The 18,257-nt window shown below is 36.9% G+C and overlaps 1 protein-coding gene across 4 annotated transcripts in view; it reads left to right on the forward strand.

Annotated features, from left to right (window-relative positions):
- SCFD1 (sec1 family domain containing 1) overlaps window positions 1–18,257 on the forward strand; it is a 50,488-nt gene that overhangs the window by 15,370 nt on the left and 16,861 nt on the right. For all 4 annotated transcript variants that reach the window (XM_061998940.1, XM_061998944.1, XM_061998943.1 and 1 more), the window contains 6 exons: window positions 1,799–1,938; window positions 2,362–2,452; window positions 2,799–2,872; window positions 5,171–5,252; window positions 13,848–13,944; window positions 17,320–17,390. In XM_061998940.1, coding sequence (XP_061854924.1) covers window positions 1,799–1,938; window positions 2,362–2,452; window positions 2,799–2,872; window positions 5,171–5,252; window positions 13,848–13,944; window positions 17,320–17,390 — 555 coding nt within the window. The remainder of the gene's footprint in view (window positions 1–1,798; window positions 1,939–2,361; window positions 2,453–2,798; window positions 2,873–5,170; window positions 5,253–13,847; window positions 13,945–17,319; window positions 17,391–18,257) is intronic.

The raw sequence follows: 18,257 nt of genomic DNA on the forward strand, positions 1-18,257 counted from the left end.
CAGAGTTTATAGGATTATGAATTGACTAGTGAAATTGTAACCAAGTGACCTGTGGTTTCATGTCAAGAGCAAAAGTTTAATTTCTAAACCAGGCAAGTTACTGATCTGAAAGGGAAGCGCATGCCAGGTTCCTCACTTACAGACCGTAATATTTCATGAAATAACCACTGTAGCCTTTTAAAAGGCCATAAATTGTACCTATGAAGTTGTTACCAAAGTAATGATTATGTAAACTGCACTTTCAGATTTTTTTTCGGTTCTCAGTTGCAATACTCCAGGGATTCTGTGGGGTGTTGAACTAAATGTTAACCCAGCCACAAAGTTGTGTGCTGTGTCCTTTTATATTATAATGGTCATGTTTCTACACATAAATAAGCTTGTATGAAGAGATTCCTGTTTCTGAATAAAAAAGCTTTCAGGAGTGGATACAGAAAATGGGAAGCATGGGTAGAAAGCCTTATAAAGAGAAAATCGGGAAGTGAAAGAGAGAATAATGATGGATAAAATAATTTTGGTGAAACTCCTTGTAAATGCCAAAACTAACTTGGAAACTCAGGCCACTGGTGAGTTAGATGTAGCCAAAACATAGATCTCCATTAAAAATTATAGCTAAATTTGGAAACAAATGATTTTTTGTCCTTAGAAGTTTTTATTGAACATATGTACTTGATTTTTTTTTTCTGAAATATTAAATCTGTCTTGTAAGATGAGGTTTGTGCTCACTAACTGCACATGGTGCCTTTGAGTAGCTACCTGGTTTTGTTTCTAATGTGGCATGAATCATTTCTAGTATTTAATTTTAAGCGTGAGCTCTGCCAAGCGATAACTAGACACATTTTAAAATGTTATTTGACATTGTTACTTACCATGATCTAATATCTGTTCTAAAAGATGCATGGAAAATTTTATGTGGTTGAAGATTTGTCTCTTTTTCATTATTTGTCAAGCAAAGAGCAGCTTTGAAATTTTAAATGTTCTTGAGAAGAGTTAGAATAAATTCAGCAAGTGGAGTAGTTGTTAATCTTTATTAAAAAGCAGAAGGAATATGCAGAATGAAAAACCTTGGAAAAAGAGATGAGGGAAAGAACCAGAAGGTACACAGGGAGCAGTGTGCTGACATTATGTGAGCATAACTGTCATCTAGGAAAACAATTTCTACATTTGTGCATCTGTGGAAGAAGAAAAGCCATATGGAGAAGTAATAGCTTTGTTGCAAACTGTTGCTTTGTCATGCAGTCAGTATTTCACTAGTATATTGAAAAAGTAGGGAAAGAGCTGTGAAGGAGTAATTAGCTAAACAGTCCTCATAGCAGATATTCATGTTGCTGATGTCATGAGCTTCTTTGCAGCTTTGATGCATTTGCTCTAGTTGTGTAAGTGAAATTCAGCCTTGGAAACATGTTTTTGTCTGCAACTCAGAAACCTTTGTTACTGAATACTTTAGTTCAGTTGTTAGAGCTCAGTTATTTCTAAATATTTTCCATACAGAAAAGGTTGTGCAGAGTTTGCTGTCAGAAGACTGCTTATATATGAGGCAATCAGATATCTTTGCTTAATACTTATTGCATTGTTTGGTATTTTATCAATGGGGCAGTCATTTTGGAGTTCTTACTTTGCTGTCATTGTTATCATTATGTTGTTATTATAGTTAGTAAACTGTTCCCTGCCCTCTTTTAAAATTCCAATAATAGCTGTACTGGTATTTGTAAGAAAATATTTAGAAGGCAATTGGTTGACTGTTTAAATAACTTAAAATTGTCAAGATCTTTTTTTACATAAGATTCCTCTGTTTTTTTAGGATTTCCATTTGAATAGAGTTAACTTGGAGGAATCAACAGGAACAGAAAGTTCTCAAGCAGGTGCTAGACCTAAGAAGAAAAATAAGAAGTCCTATGATTTAACTGCATCTGATAAATTCTGGCAAAAGCATAAGGGCAGGTAAAGTTGAAAGACGAGTTTATATTAATTTAGTCGATATAAATTCTATATATTCTTCAAGTTGTGGCAGTTTTGTTTCTAAGCTTCTTTGAAAATATTTTTGAAGTTTGCGGTTATTTTAAGGAATGATAATTGTCAGTATTCGTTGTCCTTATTAATTGTGTATTAGCTTTTTGTTACAGAGCACAAAATTGTTATCAAAATTACCTAAAAATATAAAAAGTAATTAATATATCTGAGAAAGTTTAAATTATTTAACTTGCAGTAAGATGTCATTATTGTCACTGATTTGACACTGCTGCATGATTTGAGTATTGCATGTTTCTGAAGATGTCTTCATGATCTTCTTGATCATGTAGCCAGTCTGGTTCTGCTGTTTCAATTTGTTGATGTAGCTGAGCATAATGCAGAGTATTGCATTAGTCCTTTTCCAGAGGTAGCAGAATCTGTTCAGCAAGAACTGGAATCCTACAGGGCCCAAGAAGATGAAGTCAAAAGACTTAAAAGTATCATGGTAAGTTTTATCACCCATATGTGCTTTATGTAAAGCATAATAGGACTTGTAGAAATATGTAGGCCACTCTGCCATCCCCCACATAAGAATTATCAGCACTTGCTGAATTTTAGGCAAATTGTAATAGTAGGAATAGAAGTAACACCTTTCATGGAAAGGTTCAATTTCTTGCATTTATTGACATTATATTTATAAAACTTCCATAGTAACTGTATAACACAATTCAGACATTAAAACCATGATGAGAAAAATAGTTCCAAATGCACTGACCTTATTTGCATGTGTGATCTTTGTATTTATTATGAATCTTTTTATTCCTCTTTCCAAACCTTTCCCCAAAACCCAGGGTATAGAAGGGGAGGATGAAGGAGCAATAAGTATGCTTTCTGATAATACAGCTAAGCTAACTTCAGCTGTCAGGTAAGTCATAAATATTGCATTATTGTTTAATTAATTTGGAACCATTTCTAATTCTTTCTGTCATTTCCTTTTTATTATGCTTTGAAATAAATAGCTTTAAAAGTAGAGTGTTCAGCTCAGTAAGAGTTAAAATGCTTTATAATTCTGATGAAGTTTAATGCTGCGTCCTAGACAAGTTCTTGCATGTGTAACCTCCACAGCGTGAGCCCCGTGTGCGTGGCTTCAGAGTGTCTCCTCAGCAAAGCTCAAGAATCTAAGTGCATCAGAGATTTGCTTACACTCTACCACCAGAAAACTCAGCTACCTACCTCTGCATTCCTTCAGTAAAAAAGTTAGTGAAATCCACTTTATGAAGCGTGTACTTGCTTTGCACAGTGTGTAATTAATTACATTTTGATTAATGTAGTTACTGTAACATATGTTGTCAAGATTATAGTCATTAAGAGCTGTGCATGGCAGATTTAATCTCCTGCTTCTGGAGAGACCTAGCCACCATGGATGACACTGAAAGTCTAAGATTTAGACTTGTCCCTCATTTTAAATCTGTTTTTCATTCCACTGGTGCTTTAGAGAAGGAAGATATTCAATTTGCTGCCTTTCACTGTGACCCAAATCAGAAGGAGGAAGGAATGATGTTTATTAAAAGGACTGATGGGGTGATATGCCCAGTGTCGTGCAAAGTCTAGCGTGTGTCTGCATTAGTTTTCTCTCTCTGAGTTTCAAAATTTGTTTTGTATACTGTGCCTTGGTTAGAATTTGATTGGAATTACAAAGAGTGTGTGATGGATAAGTCGGTTTCAAAAAAGGGAGCAGATGTTTCCAAGCTCCCCCTGAAAGATTTTAAAAAGTCCTCTTAAACTTTAAAGTTCTCAAGATGTTGGTTTTCAGGTTAAGACAGCAAGGAATGAAAGTGCTAAGCATCAGAACCTTTAAATTGCTAGGAAAAAAAAAAAAGAAAATCATGTAACTAAAGCTTCATCAAGGTCTTTTACTGTGAGGTTAGCTTCTGAATGACTGTTGTCTGTAATCCAGCATTATTAAGGAAGAGTTTGTCCGCCTTCAGAAAAGTGTATAATACCGTAAGCTCTCCTATTGCAATGTTTCAGCTCTAGTCTTTAGGATTATGCTGAGAAGTCCAAATACTGCTACTGTCTTCCATGTAGGCGTGTTTCTGCTGGAAGAATTAAACTAGGCATTGCAGTTTTGTTATCTGTCATCTACTAGCAGTAAGAAGATCTGCTTCAGAGTTGTCTTAGGCTTTACAATTTCTAGAAAAGTTTGTAATAACTATTAGTAATTAAAAAACAGAAGTTCTAACATAGAGGACCTCCTGTCTTTTTTTTTTCCTTTTTTTTAAATGCAGTCCTTTACAAAGGCAGTACTGATCACCTTCCAGTTACAAGGCCATTAATGGCCAATTATCATAGGTAACATTGATTTTATAATTGCTTAAATGAGGAAAGTATGGTTACTTAACTTCACACAATGTCATAAGTGGCTTCTGATCTGCTGGTTGTTAAACTGAGTAGGACATCGACTGTCTGGAGTGCTGTTGGCTATGAAAGTGTATAAGCTCTGAGCAGTCTTTTATACCTGTGATGCCCAGGGTCCAACAGTGAAAATCATATAGATTGCAACATCTAAATTTTCAATTTTTCAACAAAGTAAACTTCAACATTCAGTTTCCCATTTCACACAAAAGGTTTCAGTCATGAGTCCTACACGGAGAATTGTGTTCTATGCAGAAGCACTTGTGAAAAATTCCAGGATATCCAGACCTTCTGTGTTTATTTGACATATCTTTATTGTTACTTAATATTATTTCATAAATATTTGACATTATTTGATATTATCAAATTATGCCAGATACCATCATTTGGCAGATCCTGACACTTTTATATGCATCAGACATGAACTAAATGTTGATTATATAAGCCCTAATTCTGGTACGTAATTTGTTTTGGTAAGCAGAGTATATATCTGCTGTTGATCACAAGCTTGCAAAAGGAATATTAAATTATATCATGTGTATTTTTTTTTCTAGTCAAGGTAAAAACCTGTTTTGACACATTACATGTGGACAGCATACTTCTGTTATATGAATTACTTGGTCTGTACTTCATCATTTTTTAGTTCCCATCCTACCGTGTTCTATAATTTCAGATTTTAATCATCTTTAAAGGTCACTTCCAACCCAAACTGCTTTATGATTCCATAAATTTTTTGGCACCAACTGTAGGCAGTAGACAATTCAACCAACTGTAACTCAGCAGGTTAGTTTGTATTTAATCTCTTCAGCTCTCTTCCAGAACTTCTAGAAAAGAAGAGGCTCATTGATCTTCATACAAATGTTGCAACAGCCGTTTTGGAACATATAAAGGTATGATTGCTCTCCAGCTTCAGTTTTCTATCAATAGTGGTCTTCACCTGGAGAAGTAAATTTTAGCAGGTGAAGTAAGATAAGACAGTGAGCCTTGCCGATTGTGCTACTTTTTACAGAAATCACTGTATAACATTGGTTAGTTTTGAAGGATGAGAAGGAATGAATCTTGAATGCCTCTGCATGGAAAGCAAAGTAAACATAGCAATTTTTTTTCACATCAGAATTTATTAGTATGCTGTTTTTCTGTTTTTATGATGGCCACAAGCTTTATTGTGGGTTGAAGTCTTTCTAAAATAAGTTTGTGATAGAAATGATTCATTTACTTCAGATGTGCGTCATGGCACATTATGACTTCAGTCTAAGAAGTTTTCGGTTTTCTGTGTGTTTACCAGAAGGGTACTGTTCAATGTTGACTCATGAAAATGATACCCAGAGGTGTGGCAATGATGATACAAGTTACTAACCTGGTCTTTCCAGCAGGGTCTGAGTTAGATGTCGTGTCCATAATTTAAGCAGAAGGATTCTTGTCCTCTTTTCTGTTTAAGTCTTCTGCTCTTTTATCAGAGAACTTGCAGACAGTTTCAGTAGCAAGTAGAGTCCATGGTTACTACTAGGATCACTTGGAAGATAGATCTGTTTTCACAGTATGAAAACAAATTTTAGATGAGGCTTTCAGAAACACTGAAATTTTGGTTTTGGAAGTGATTCAAGCACCAAGTGTCACTGAAAATCAAGAGTTATAGAGTTTTACCCCTTGCTGTTTATCACTCACTGAAAGTGATGGGTTTTGGAGCGAACTTTAACATTTGTAACGTGCATAAATTTCTATCCTCAGTTACGGCTGCTACTGAATTTTTTAAAACTAAGTACTATAAGTGAACAAAGGATTCATTCTGAAGGTTAAAGAATAATTTTCAATAGTTGTAAAACAGAAGGGGAGATTTGTGTCTTTATGTTTGGCTGATTACTCTAGGGGCTAGTTTATGTACTTTTGCAGTACTAGACATGTCATCTGGCAATTGAGAAGTAGTACATAAACACCACGGGGAAAAAAGTAGAAGCTCACAATGTTATTTTATTTTAAACTCTGTCTGTAAATTCACTTTTCTAAGACAGATACTGAGAAAGTAGTGGCAGGCCTACACCAGTGGCATTTTACTTATTATTTGTTGAGTGGAAGCCAGGTTTCAGAGCAGGATGTGGAATGGCAATAATGTAGTTTAGGTCACCAATGTCCTCTTGGCAATAGGCTCAAGTCAGATGCACTTGTTTTTTCTCCATTAGTGAGATACTTTTCTGTTACCCAGAGGTGGAAAGATTTACCTGAGAGTACCTCTGCTATAGCATTCTACTAGCCCGTAGACTCTCTCCTCTGACAGGGAGCCTGCCATTAGAGAGTTCCCAGGGAGTGGTGATCCCTTTCTCCAGAAATGACTTAATTCTGCTATCACAAAGTGCTCAGGTTCCTTATCTTCTTATTGTACAGCTGTCAAAAAAGATAGTGAGACAAATGAGCATGCTGTTTCTTCAGTACGTTGATTATATGTGCATCTCTATCATCTTGTAGTTTAATTTCCCTTCCTTCATCTCCAGATATTTAAGAAAGTGTTTTAAGCTAATGCAGATGCCCATGTTTTTTCTATTGGAGTCTACCTACACTAAAGCCATTTCACTGAGTGAATGTAACATTTTTTCCACAGACTCTGTCCTGTCCATTTTCTCTCCTCTTTTCACTCTCCAGTGTTTCCAAAAAGTAAATTTTTGCCTCGAGCTGTGGAATTTTAACATGCAGGATAATATGTTACCTAATGGATTCCTCGAAAATACTCTCAAAAAGGGCAATGTCTCATCCAGTACTTTTTAAAGAAGTGCTGATGGTACCTTGAGACTATTGTTAATAAGTTTTATATACAGATGAAGAATAAAACCAGCTTAGGAGAAGAGAGAATCTTTTTGGCAAGTTGTCCAGTCATGAAAAGCTAGTAAGTCACCATTTTCTTCTTCAGGGTACTATATTTTCAGTTTTAAAATAATCTGGAAGTGTATTCATACTTTAAAATACACTCTTTGCACTATCCATTATGGGTTTTTGCTACATTAAGTATTCGAGCATTATTCTTCTCTGCATATATGAGAAGCCATGCAAAGAATACTACAAGACCTGCTTTGAATATACTAAGTAAATGTAACTTTTTTTGTGGTTGTATTTTAGTGTTCAGTTTACAGCTGCTTTCCACATTCTCGTGATGATTTTCTAAGACACAGTAAGAGGAAACCAGAAATTAATCACGTACTCAGGGGTCCTGACAGGTTTTTGGCATATCGAAGTATTTAAGCGAAATAATGGAAAGAATGCTTCACTTTTTTTGTGAAGTGAGCCATCGAGAATTTATTGTCAGTGCTTAGAACAAATGAATCCTTGTTTTGCACTGATTGTTTTTTCTCTGAAGAAGCTGTTAACTGAAGGACTGTACCCAACAGATAACAGATTTAGGACTAGAATTATGAATAATATCTTTCTAGCTGCTCTAGAGTTTCAAGTAATGCTTATCTTCACTTATCTTTGCATGTCATTCTGATATGAAATCTGGAATTACTGAACTATGCTAAATTGTGGTATATAAAAAGGACTATATGTCCATTTTTCTAAAATGATTAATTGGAGAGTGGTAGACAGAATTCTATACATATGAATTTAAGTGTCAGATTTTTGTGTGAATAATTCTCTCTCTTGAATTACTTACACTTATATGGTTTAGAGTTTTTTGTTTCATTCTTTCATAATTTTCTTACCATGTATCTCTAATTTTGCTTGACCTCAAGGTCTGATACTTTGACTCTATTATGGGGACTGTCAATAGCCTTTCAAATTACCTAATTCACATTTTGTAAAGGATTTGGTAGCTACTGTTTTATATGCGCTTCCATTTTTGTCTTAACATGTGAACAGGTACAGTATGTGTTCATGAAATACATACCACAGTGGTCCAGGCTGCTTTTCTGTAGTTCAGAACTGATAATTGAGTAACTTTCCAGTAAACAACAACCTTTTCTGATTTCAGTTACAGTGACCTTTCTGGCATCATTCTGTTCACTTCACTAGACTAGAACTAGCTGTAGCTGCCACTTTCAGCCTCTGCCAGAGTTTCTCTTCCTCTTGATTAGGAGCACATTGTAATTACCTGACTAACCGTCCTCATTCTGAGGCCTGTTATTTCTGGTTGTTTTCTGTCAGTATCTTTGAGAAATTCCTCCCAGTAATTTCATAGAATTTTTTTCTCCCTTTTCCTGATTCTTTTCTCTCTCTCTCAGGAAGAACTTCTGTACTGTAAAGACAATAGGAGAGTCTTCAAAAAGTGCTTACAAAAATGACCCTCTAAAAGATTTCAGTGGATCCTGCTTCTACTCCTTTACGTGAAAAAGAGGGAATTTTCTGTTTGTTTTGCAGTACTCAGGTAGAGATTCCCATGCACTTCAGTAATTTTTCCTAAAATACATTCATATCAGTTTAAAGTTTTCACAAATATATTTAAGAAAAAAAAAAAGGGAAGCTGAAGTGTAACATTTTGACTGCAAATACAGATCCTGTCCCTGAGGTGGCAGCCAGAAAGGTCTCCTGAATGAGATTGGTGTTTCATAGTAGGAAATCAAGAGCAGGAGGCAGAACTGTAAATCTTGATTTTATTGTGTTTTATTATTTTTCTTCACCTTGCTTGCGAGTTTGACACCTGTAAGAACCTATTCTTTGCTGTCTCTTGTTATTGAATCTACAGGATTGTTTAGCTTCTATTCCCTATCTTTTCTTCTTGACATGTCTTTGAGTTTGCCATTGAGTGAGCAAAATTGTACTTGCTTAAATGTGACATCTGCTTCTTATCAACACATCTTAGATAAGTTTACTCTTTGGGAAGTACATGTTTCATTGATGTGGTATATGTGGGAAAGCTATCAAAAGATAACTAGTAGTGTTTAAGGTTGTTCAGTAATCTGTATGAAATTTGACTAGGTGTCCATCTAATTCCTGTCAAACCAGTATAAGAAAAATACTGCCTAATTAGCATTTTTACTGGCAGCCTTAGTTACCTAGTGAAGAAGCAGCTGAATAGACACACCATATTGATCCATCTATTTAGTTTGTGCTTTTGTCACATCAAAAAGAGAGTCCTGGCAATTTTATATGTCTGCTTACCTATGATGTCCTTGTTGTCTATAGAAATAAAGGCCCTGAAGTTTTAGGATTTTCAGTTTGTTGAGTCTTTTTTTCTCAAAGAATGCTAAGTTCACACTTCAGAAGTAGTAGTCCAAAATTTTTGAAGAGAGTGTGCGTACAAGTACCATTAATGTTTAGTTTAGGCTCAAAGTATAGCAAATACATGCAAACAGTGAGTTTTGTTTGCTGCAGTTTGTTTTGTTCGCAGTCTTAGTCAAACAGACAGCCTCTTCAAGGACCTGCTTGGACGGATCTCATGGGATAAGATTCTAGAATGTAGAAGTGCCCAAGAGAGCTGGTCAGTCTTGAAGCACCACTTCCACCAAGCCCAGGATCAGTGTGTCCCAACACGCAAGAAAGGAGGAAAAGGAGGTAGGAACATTGCCAGAGCATGCGGAGGTGCAGCTAGGAAGGCTAGAGTCCATCTAGAATTAAACTTGGCCAGGGATGTTAAGGACATTAATAAGGCATTTTTCAAGTACATCAGCAGCAGAAGGATGATGAGGGGGAATGTGGGCCCGCTGCTAAACTGAGGGTGCCCTGGTGACCAAGGATGCAGAGAAGGCCAAACTACTGAATGCCTTCTTTGCTTCAGTCTTTACAGCCAAGGCAGCCCTTGTGAAACCCAGTCCAGCAAGGATAGTAGAATGGCCTAGACAGCAGAGGATTTGCCCTGGGTTGAAGAGGAAGAGGTTAGACTTGTTGGCCAAGCTTAAGGCTCATAAGTCAATGGGTCCTGATGGGATGCATCCTAGAGTGCTGAGGGAGCTGGCTGATGTGGTTTCTAAGCCTCTCTCCATCATTTTTGAACAATCATGGAGGACAGGCGAATTGCCTGAGGACTGGAGAAAGGCTAATGTCACTCCAGCCTTCACAAATTGCAGGAAGGACAAGCCAGGAAACTACAGGCCAGTCAGCCTCACCTCCATCCCTGGAAAGGTGATGGAACAACACATTCTGAATGCTGTCACTAAACATATGAAGGAAAAGGTGGTTATCAGAGGGAGTCAACATGGATTCACTAGGGGGGAATTCTGTCTGACCAACCTGATAGCCTTATATGAGTGCATAACTGGCTGGCTAGATGAGAGGAGAGCAGCAGATGTCATCTACCTTGACTTCAGCAAGGCTTTTGACGCTGTCTCCCATAACATCCTCATCAGAAAGCTCAGGCAGCATGGCTTGGCTGAGTGGACAGTGAGGTATATCGAGAGGTGACTGAATGTCAGAGCCCAGAGGGTGGTGATCAATGGCACAGAATTGAGTTGGAGGCCTGTGGCCAGTGGAGTTCCACAGGGATCGGTTCTGGGGCCAGTCTTGTTCAACATCTTCATCAATGACCTGGCTGAGGGGACAGAGTGTACCCTCAGCAAGTTGGCTGATGACACCAAACTGGGAGGACTGGCTGATTCCCCAGAAGACCGGCTTGAGAGTTGGGCAGAGAGGAACCATGAGGTTCAACAGGGACAAGTGCCAAGTCCTGCGTCTGGGAAGGAACTATGCACCAGTACAGTCTGGGGATTGACCTGCTGGAGAGCAGCTCTGCAGAGAGAGACCTGGTAGTCCTGATTGATAATAAACTAACCATGAGCCAGCAAATGTGCCCTTGTGGCCAAGAAGGCCAATGGCAGCCTGGGATGCATCAAGAAGAGAGTGGCCAGCAGGTCAAGGGAGGTTCTTCTCTCCCTCTACTCTGCCCTAGTGAGGCCTCATCTGGAGTACTGTGTCCAGTTCTGGGCTCCCCAGCTCAAGAGGGACAGGGAACTTCTGGAGAGAGTCCAGTGCAGGGCCACCAAGATGATCAGGGGACCGGAACATCTTTCATACAAGGAAAGGCTGCGGGAACTGGGGCTGTTTAATCTAGAAAAGAGAAGACTGAGGAGGGGATGTCATTCATATATACAAATGGTAGATGTCAGGAGTTTGGGGCATCCTTTTTTTCTGGTGTATCTATCAACGGGACAAAGGGTAATGGACTGAAGCTGGAACACAAAAACTTCCATTTAAATATAAGAAAAAACTATTTTACTATGAGGGTGACAGAACACTGGCACAGGCTGCCCAGAGGGGTTGTGGAGTCTCCTTCCTTGGAAGTCTTCAAGACCCACCTAGACATGTTCCTATGCGACCTGATCTAGATGACTCTGCTTCTGCAGGGGGGTTAGACTAGATAATCTCTAAAGGTCCCTTCCAACCCCTACCATTCTATCATTCTATAAAGGTGCACATGGTTGAGAAGAATTTTACCTAGTCTGTGCTCCAAGTAAGTTAACAACTGTAAATCTGTTCTTACAAATTAAAGTATCTCATCATTGAATTACATAATTTAATTTAAAAGTTGATCTGTAAACAAATACAGTAAATTAGTGTTTTTTTTAAAAAAAATTGTACATGCCACCTGAATAAGTTTGTCTTAAACAGATCACCAGCTAAGATAATATGGGCATTGCCAAATTCAACAGTAATATATTTATCTTATTAAGTTTCTTCTTTTCAAGACAGTCCTTTGTTTATTGGATGCCTTTTATCTGGAAAAAAAAAAGAAAACCATTTAATTTAGTGGCATGTAAGGAGATAGAAATATAGTTAAAACATACAAAGCAAGTGAATGTAGTGGAAAGGCTAGAAAAAATGTTGTGATTTCTTTGTAATTGTTTATCTCTAGAGAGGGTTAACACAGGTAGCCTCCAAAGTGCTATAGAATTGAGGTCACAGAACATATCTGATTAGCCAAATACCAAGTTGCATCTCAAGTAAGGACTTGGGAAAAGGCTGGTAGTTCTATTTAAACTAGTCTAATGTAAACACTGATAATGACTTAAACTTTGGTTAAATACAGGATTAATCCAAGGTTTTATAGTAGTCTGACTACCAAATTTTGTCTGTGACTACTCTCCTAATGTGAGCTCAAGTTAATTATAGCTTGAAAGAAGCTCTAGCTGTACAGCAAGTAACTGCTCTTCTCTATGAGGTCAGTAGATGGTGAATGAGAAATAGAAGTCTTACATAGCTACCTGCATCATAAGCTGATTGCCAAAGGCTTTCAATATGAAAATATCTTGTGACTTACCTTGTAGCTTGTACTCTCCAACCTTTTTTTTGATGAACTTAGAATACTTGGAAGGTGAAATATCCTAATATTCCTAGCCTAGAGAAGTATCTTCTTTTTTTTTTTTCCTTTTTTGGATTGGCAGGGAAATAACTGCGGGGGTTTTTTTTAAATTCCATTTTCTTAGTTATGATCTCAAGAATAGCTTTAGTAGCATTCAAAAACATGTGAAAAACAGACTTGTACAGTTTTTATATTCTTGTTACGACAACAACCACTGAATAGCAGTTTTGCATGTCTCAGCATTATCAGGCAAAATTTCCTGAATCTCTTCACCCCAGAAAAGTGCCAGTGACATTTGCTTGACTCTGGCGATATCATTTCAGTCTCCCAATGGGTATGATGTGGAGCTGAAACACTTTGAAGACCACAAGAGGGATATGTACTCTGCCAGTCTCCTCTTGGAGCCAATACGTAGCTGGGTGTGTGCAAACACCAGGATTTAGTTAGTTACCAAATACTAAGGTTTTATGAACTGAGTAGTTGTAACATTTGTTGTCATGCTACATATTAATGTTTGAGCATTTTTTTAGATCTTAAGTTTGTAAGTTCGTGGTATGGTGGTTGAGGATGCAAAGCTTGGCTGTTTGTGCAGAAGTATGGTAATCCAGTCATTAGATACATCACAGTGTGGTGCCTTCCATAAAGCTTTTGCCTTATTAAATTGTGTAGCCCCTCTGCCATCTTCCCTAAAAAAGGAATTTCAGAACTTATCTTTCCGTATGACACTTGTAGATCTTGTCTTCCTGTGTTAGCTAGGTGATATACTTCTTATATCCACCGTCTTCAATGTGAATGAATTACTGCAGGCCTTTGGTCTGAGGCAATTTCAGTATCAGCCCAAGTTAGTATCTGGGATGGTGCCTTAAGGTATTTAGGAATTTGACACTTGAGTAGTTGCCTTGTTGACTGAGAGACTTGAGGTTGAGCATTCCTATTACAGCAAAACACTATATATGTGGTGTTATGCTGTAATAGGAATGTACATGTAGTTTTTAGCTATGACAAAACCATAGTTGAAAACAAAGCTCCTCTTTCATCTTGCCGTCTGCATGTCAGACATGCCTTGCTGAAATTGCATTTTAATTTTTAAAATGAGAGTTACATAAGCATCAATGTTCTGAGTTAATAAAAGCATATTATAATGCAAGTGTTAATTATTTTTACTGAGAAATTTTATTTAAAAATATTTTTTTAAAGGATCTTGATTTTAAAGAGGAAATAATTATTCTTTCAGTGGTAAGATTTAACCCTAACACTTACTCTTAAATAGAGTCGAAAGCTGGATGTGTATTTTGAATATGAGGAAAAAATAATGAGCAAATCCACTCTGGATAAATCTCTTCTGGACATGATTTCTGACCCAGATGGTGAGTACTTTAAATCTGAACTTGGTATAAAATGTGTTAAGATAGACAATCAAGCTGTACCTGCTTGGACTTCAGAGTTAGAAAAGAGCTTATATGCAACCTCAGCAAGATTTGTAAAGAAAACAACTTTTTATTGGTTTTTAGTAGCAGTCTAGAGAGTGTAGTATTTCAGTTGAGTAATATGCAAAATATTGGCAACTTTTGCATCTCCGTTAAAATAATTTCCTGGCTCTTTGTTTCTGAAGGTCAAAATGTTTTAACTTCCATGCTTCTCCAGTATTTATTAGGGTAGCATGGAATTGCGTGGTCTGAATACTGATTCTTTAAAATCCTACTGCACATTTTATAACACATACCTCACAAACAGAATGGAAAAGGGCATTTCATAGAAGGTGGTTGGATCAAGGGGCTCTAACATAGGTAGCTCTTGCTTGTGTGAGGAGGAAAATGGATGGGAGAAGATGGAGAGAAAGGGAAGCAAGATGTAAGTTGGCCATTTCACTGAGACTCACCTGAGGTTCTGCATGTGTCGACCCAACTGTGACATGTCTGTTTTCACTAAGAGCAATGCATCCCAGCTCCTGTTTCATAGATGCTTCACACATAATGAAGCTTTGCACACTGAGTGATACATTCTCCATTAGCAGAAGTCAGTAGGGATCTTTCTGTAAAAGGCTGGGACCAGGATGTGTTCTTAGATTTTCATAGTATCCTAGCATCAATTCTCACTTCCATCACTCCCAACCTGAGGTATGTCGTAACCCACTGACAGATTTCAATATGATCTGATACCAATTGTCTGGAACAAAATAACCTGCAGAGCAAGACTGTAAAACTGAAGTTATGAGCACTGGCCTGTCTGTATATTGGCAAGCGTATTGGCAGACCTCAAGCATTTAGAGACCCAGGGTTCCTGCTCTTGTCCCAGGACACTCTTTAAGAAAATGTTTTGTCACTGCATGCTTGTGTGTGTAGTCTTGTAGCTGCATACTGGACATATAAGGTGTGCTTGGAGTTTGTGTAACGATTCATATTTATAGAGTATACATAAATTATGCTGACTTCTTAAATCTTTTATTGTTTTTGCTATAGAGTAAAAAATCAGTAGAAGAAATAGTACACGGTAGAAGTAAGTCTGTAATTCAGAAGAGGCATTCATTGTTAATATGAAGCTAATAAGAATAGGTATACTTTTAAGCATTGATACAAACTTTTCCCTTTTTCTTGCTCAGAATTAACTGCTCTTCTACTCTTGATTTCAGCTTTTATGTTTGCATGAACTTGGATATAAAACCAGAAATTCTCAGACTTTATAGGATTTCCTACTGAGTCAGTTGCTTTTTACCTGAATCCAAATGTTTAAGATAAATCTATAGAAGTTAAATCATGGCAATTATTGCTGAGCATGCCATCTTGTGAAAACTTGCTAGCTTTCTATGGGGTGATTCACTGTGAAATACCAGCAGAAGATATTTTGAAGGAATCACGCATTGAGTCTTTTAGTGCATTCAGTGGTGAGCTACTTGTTTGCACTGTCTGTGGGGATACTTGTTTTTGAACAATTACATCTGCAGAGCTCTTCACAAATTACACTTCAATTTGACCACTTAACAACTTCAGGCTTCAGCCTCCCATTTCTTTCTATGTTCTACTCATCTACTGCTCAAGGCTATTAGCTCTCTCCCAGTTTGGTGAATATTAATATGTCTTGGAGTAGTGATAAAACTGGAGTTAATGGTTTCACTTTGTTCTTGTAGTTAGTATCTCTGAAGGCTGCCTGCTGGATTTTGAGTGGAAAATAAAACTGCCCTGTTGTAGGTTTACCAAATTAGGTCTTCCTCTGAATATTTAGGACTCCCCATCTCTATACTGTCACAGATCATAGCCTAGGAAAAAAGAGTGAACATTTTACAGAAAACTGACCTGAGTCCTATAGCTGTTTCTCACAGCTATGGTTTACGTCAGTAGTATGTCAAGAGTAGAGTACTTCTGCCAAACAAAATGTTTTTCCTAATATTTAATAAAATACAATACTCTGAGAATTAAAAATAATATTGTCTTTTAGTAAGACAAAATATCACTTACATGCACATGTAAGGGAGACCACATAAACTCCTCTGAGCACAGACCTTCTAGGGGTTTCGTAGAGGTGGTAAACAGGCCCAGCAAGGGAAATGCCATGGAGTGCCAGCATACTCCAGTTGAAACTGAAACTTGGTAATCTGCAAAATACAGAAACAACCTATAAACTGGCAAGCTGGAAACCAAGTTTCTGACGGTTATAGAAACCAAACTCAGTTACACTGTATACTTAGAATGTTTAAATGCTTTTCTTACCCAAGTGAACTCCCAAGTTAGTGTCTGCTTTGAAAGCTGGCTTTTAGGTTGGATAATACAAATTTTTTTCAGTTCTTGATCTTTTGGCATACTGGTAAAGGTTGATAAAAGTTATTTACCAAAAAAAAAATTGTACCAAGTCATAAATGTTCATTATGACAGCACTACTCTTAACTTCTACCAAACTAAATATACGCTCACATACAAACAGAAATCACAAAGTAGACGAGATGATCCCCTGCTGACGTGATCCACTTTCCGTAGTGGGCGGGGGGGATGGGAAGTATTGGATTGTGAATTTGAAATATTTGTTTTGAGAAGATGTACTTCTGAAGTCTTCATTTGAGACTAAGGTCTTCAGTAGTAGCGATTCTCTAATAGAAAGAAGTAAATTATGTTCAAAATCTTCGGTAGGGTGGCCACGTCATCATTTGACCTGGCAGAGGTTGATTTTAGGCACCATTGATAAAGCTACCCAAGAATTTGTAGTAGTGAGTTTACCCGAGTGGTGATATATAAGGTGATTGAGGAGGTGAAATCCTTCCTGAAGGCAAGTTGGAAGTTGAGGATTTTATTCCTGACCAGGAGTTCATGTAAGTGCTTTTGCAGCTCTCAAGCATTCAGTACAGTCAACTGTAGAGCTGCATAAAAGAATTGTAGAGCTAAAAAATGTGCTGTGGCTTTTACTTTTATGTTTTTTTCTTTAGTCTCCTCTTTAATGGATCTAATCTCTACTAATGTTTGCAATCTCCAAATAAATAAGACATAACGAAACTACGTAATTTAATATTTATTTGAAGAATAATATTTGCTACAAGCAAAAGGAGAGGTATAAGTAAACTTTCAAAAACAGTAGGCTGATCTAACCCAGCTTCTATATGTGTATGTCTTATACACTGAACAAGGCTATGGTTATAGGTAACAATTACTGTCATAACTGAAGTTATGAATACACATAGATATTATTACTGAAAAGCAATTAACATAGCAGCATAGCTAAAATTGTAGTTTCTTAATTATTGGGTTTTTCCACTGCAGCGGGAACTCCAGAAGACAAGATGCGATTATTTCTGATCTATTACATAAGCTCAGCTCAGGCACCCTCAGAGGTATGTATGTTCCTTACAGTTGCCATCACCAAAGTCTACCACACAGGATTTTTACGTATCGTTTCAGAATTACATAAGTATTTCTGCTTTTTTCTGACATATGAAAAGCCAAGGAAATAGTAAAAAATTTAATAAACATTGTAGAATTATCAAGGAGTCTGTTCACAAGGCTTTAGGCACCATTTCAAAGGATATGAATAACTAGTGAGAACGAAGATTATATTTTGAAAATTTAGTTCAGAGTTACTACAAGACAGACCTTGGCATGCTTGCTATTGTTCTGCTCAATTGCTCAATAGAAGTATATAAACCAGAATGTTGATCTGACTCTTTCCACTCTGTCATTGTGTATTTGAGAAAAATTGGGTTAGTTAATTAGCAGGTGAACAAAGCAGAAATACTTCTCGTGCCAATATCTAAATAGTTCAGTAAGCAATTTTTAATTATTTCTTTTGAACTTATGACAGTTAGTTTCAAGGAAGATTATTATATTGTAGAAATAGTATGTGTTAGAAAAACATGTGTTACACAAACAGAAATTATTCTTAAAAATGTATATTAACTGCTTTTCATTTTTATTATTTACTGCTGTGACATTGTACAGAAACCAGTATTCTGTCAGGTTTTTAAAAGACGCTGGTATAAAAGAGTCTTCATATCTGAAAGTGCACAGGATTTAGCTCCACAAATACTGCTAAGTTTGAAGAGAGCAGCTCATAGCAAATCACATTTTAAGTTACATTTTCATACTTAATAGGAGATGGGATTAAGACTTAAATTACTTTTTCACTTTGGTTAATGCTTTAACTTTACTTATTTAATATTTTAATAAAGGTATCTTGTGCTTCCATATAAAGAGAGTTAAGA

The sequence above is a fragment of the Colius striatus genome, chromosome 6 (assembly GCF_028858725.1).
Source record: "Colius striatus isolate bColStr4 chromosome 6, bColStr4.1.hap1, whole genome shotgun sequence".
Lineage (NCBI taxonomy): Eukaryota > Metazoa > Chordata > Aves > Coliiformes > Coliidae > Colius > Colius striatus.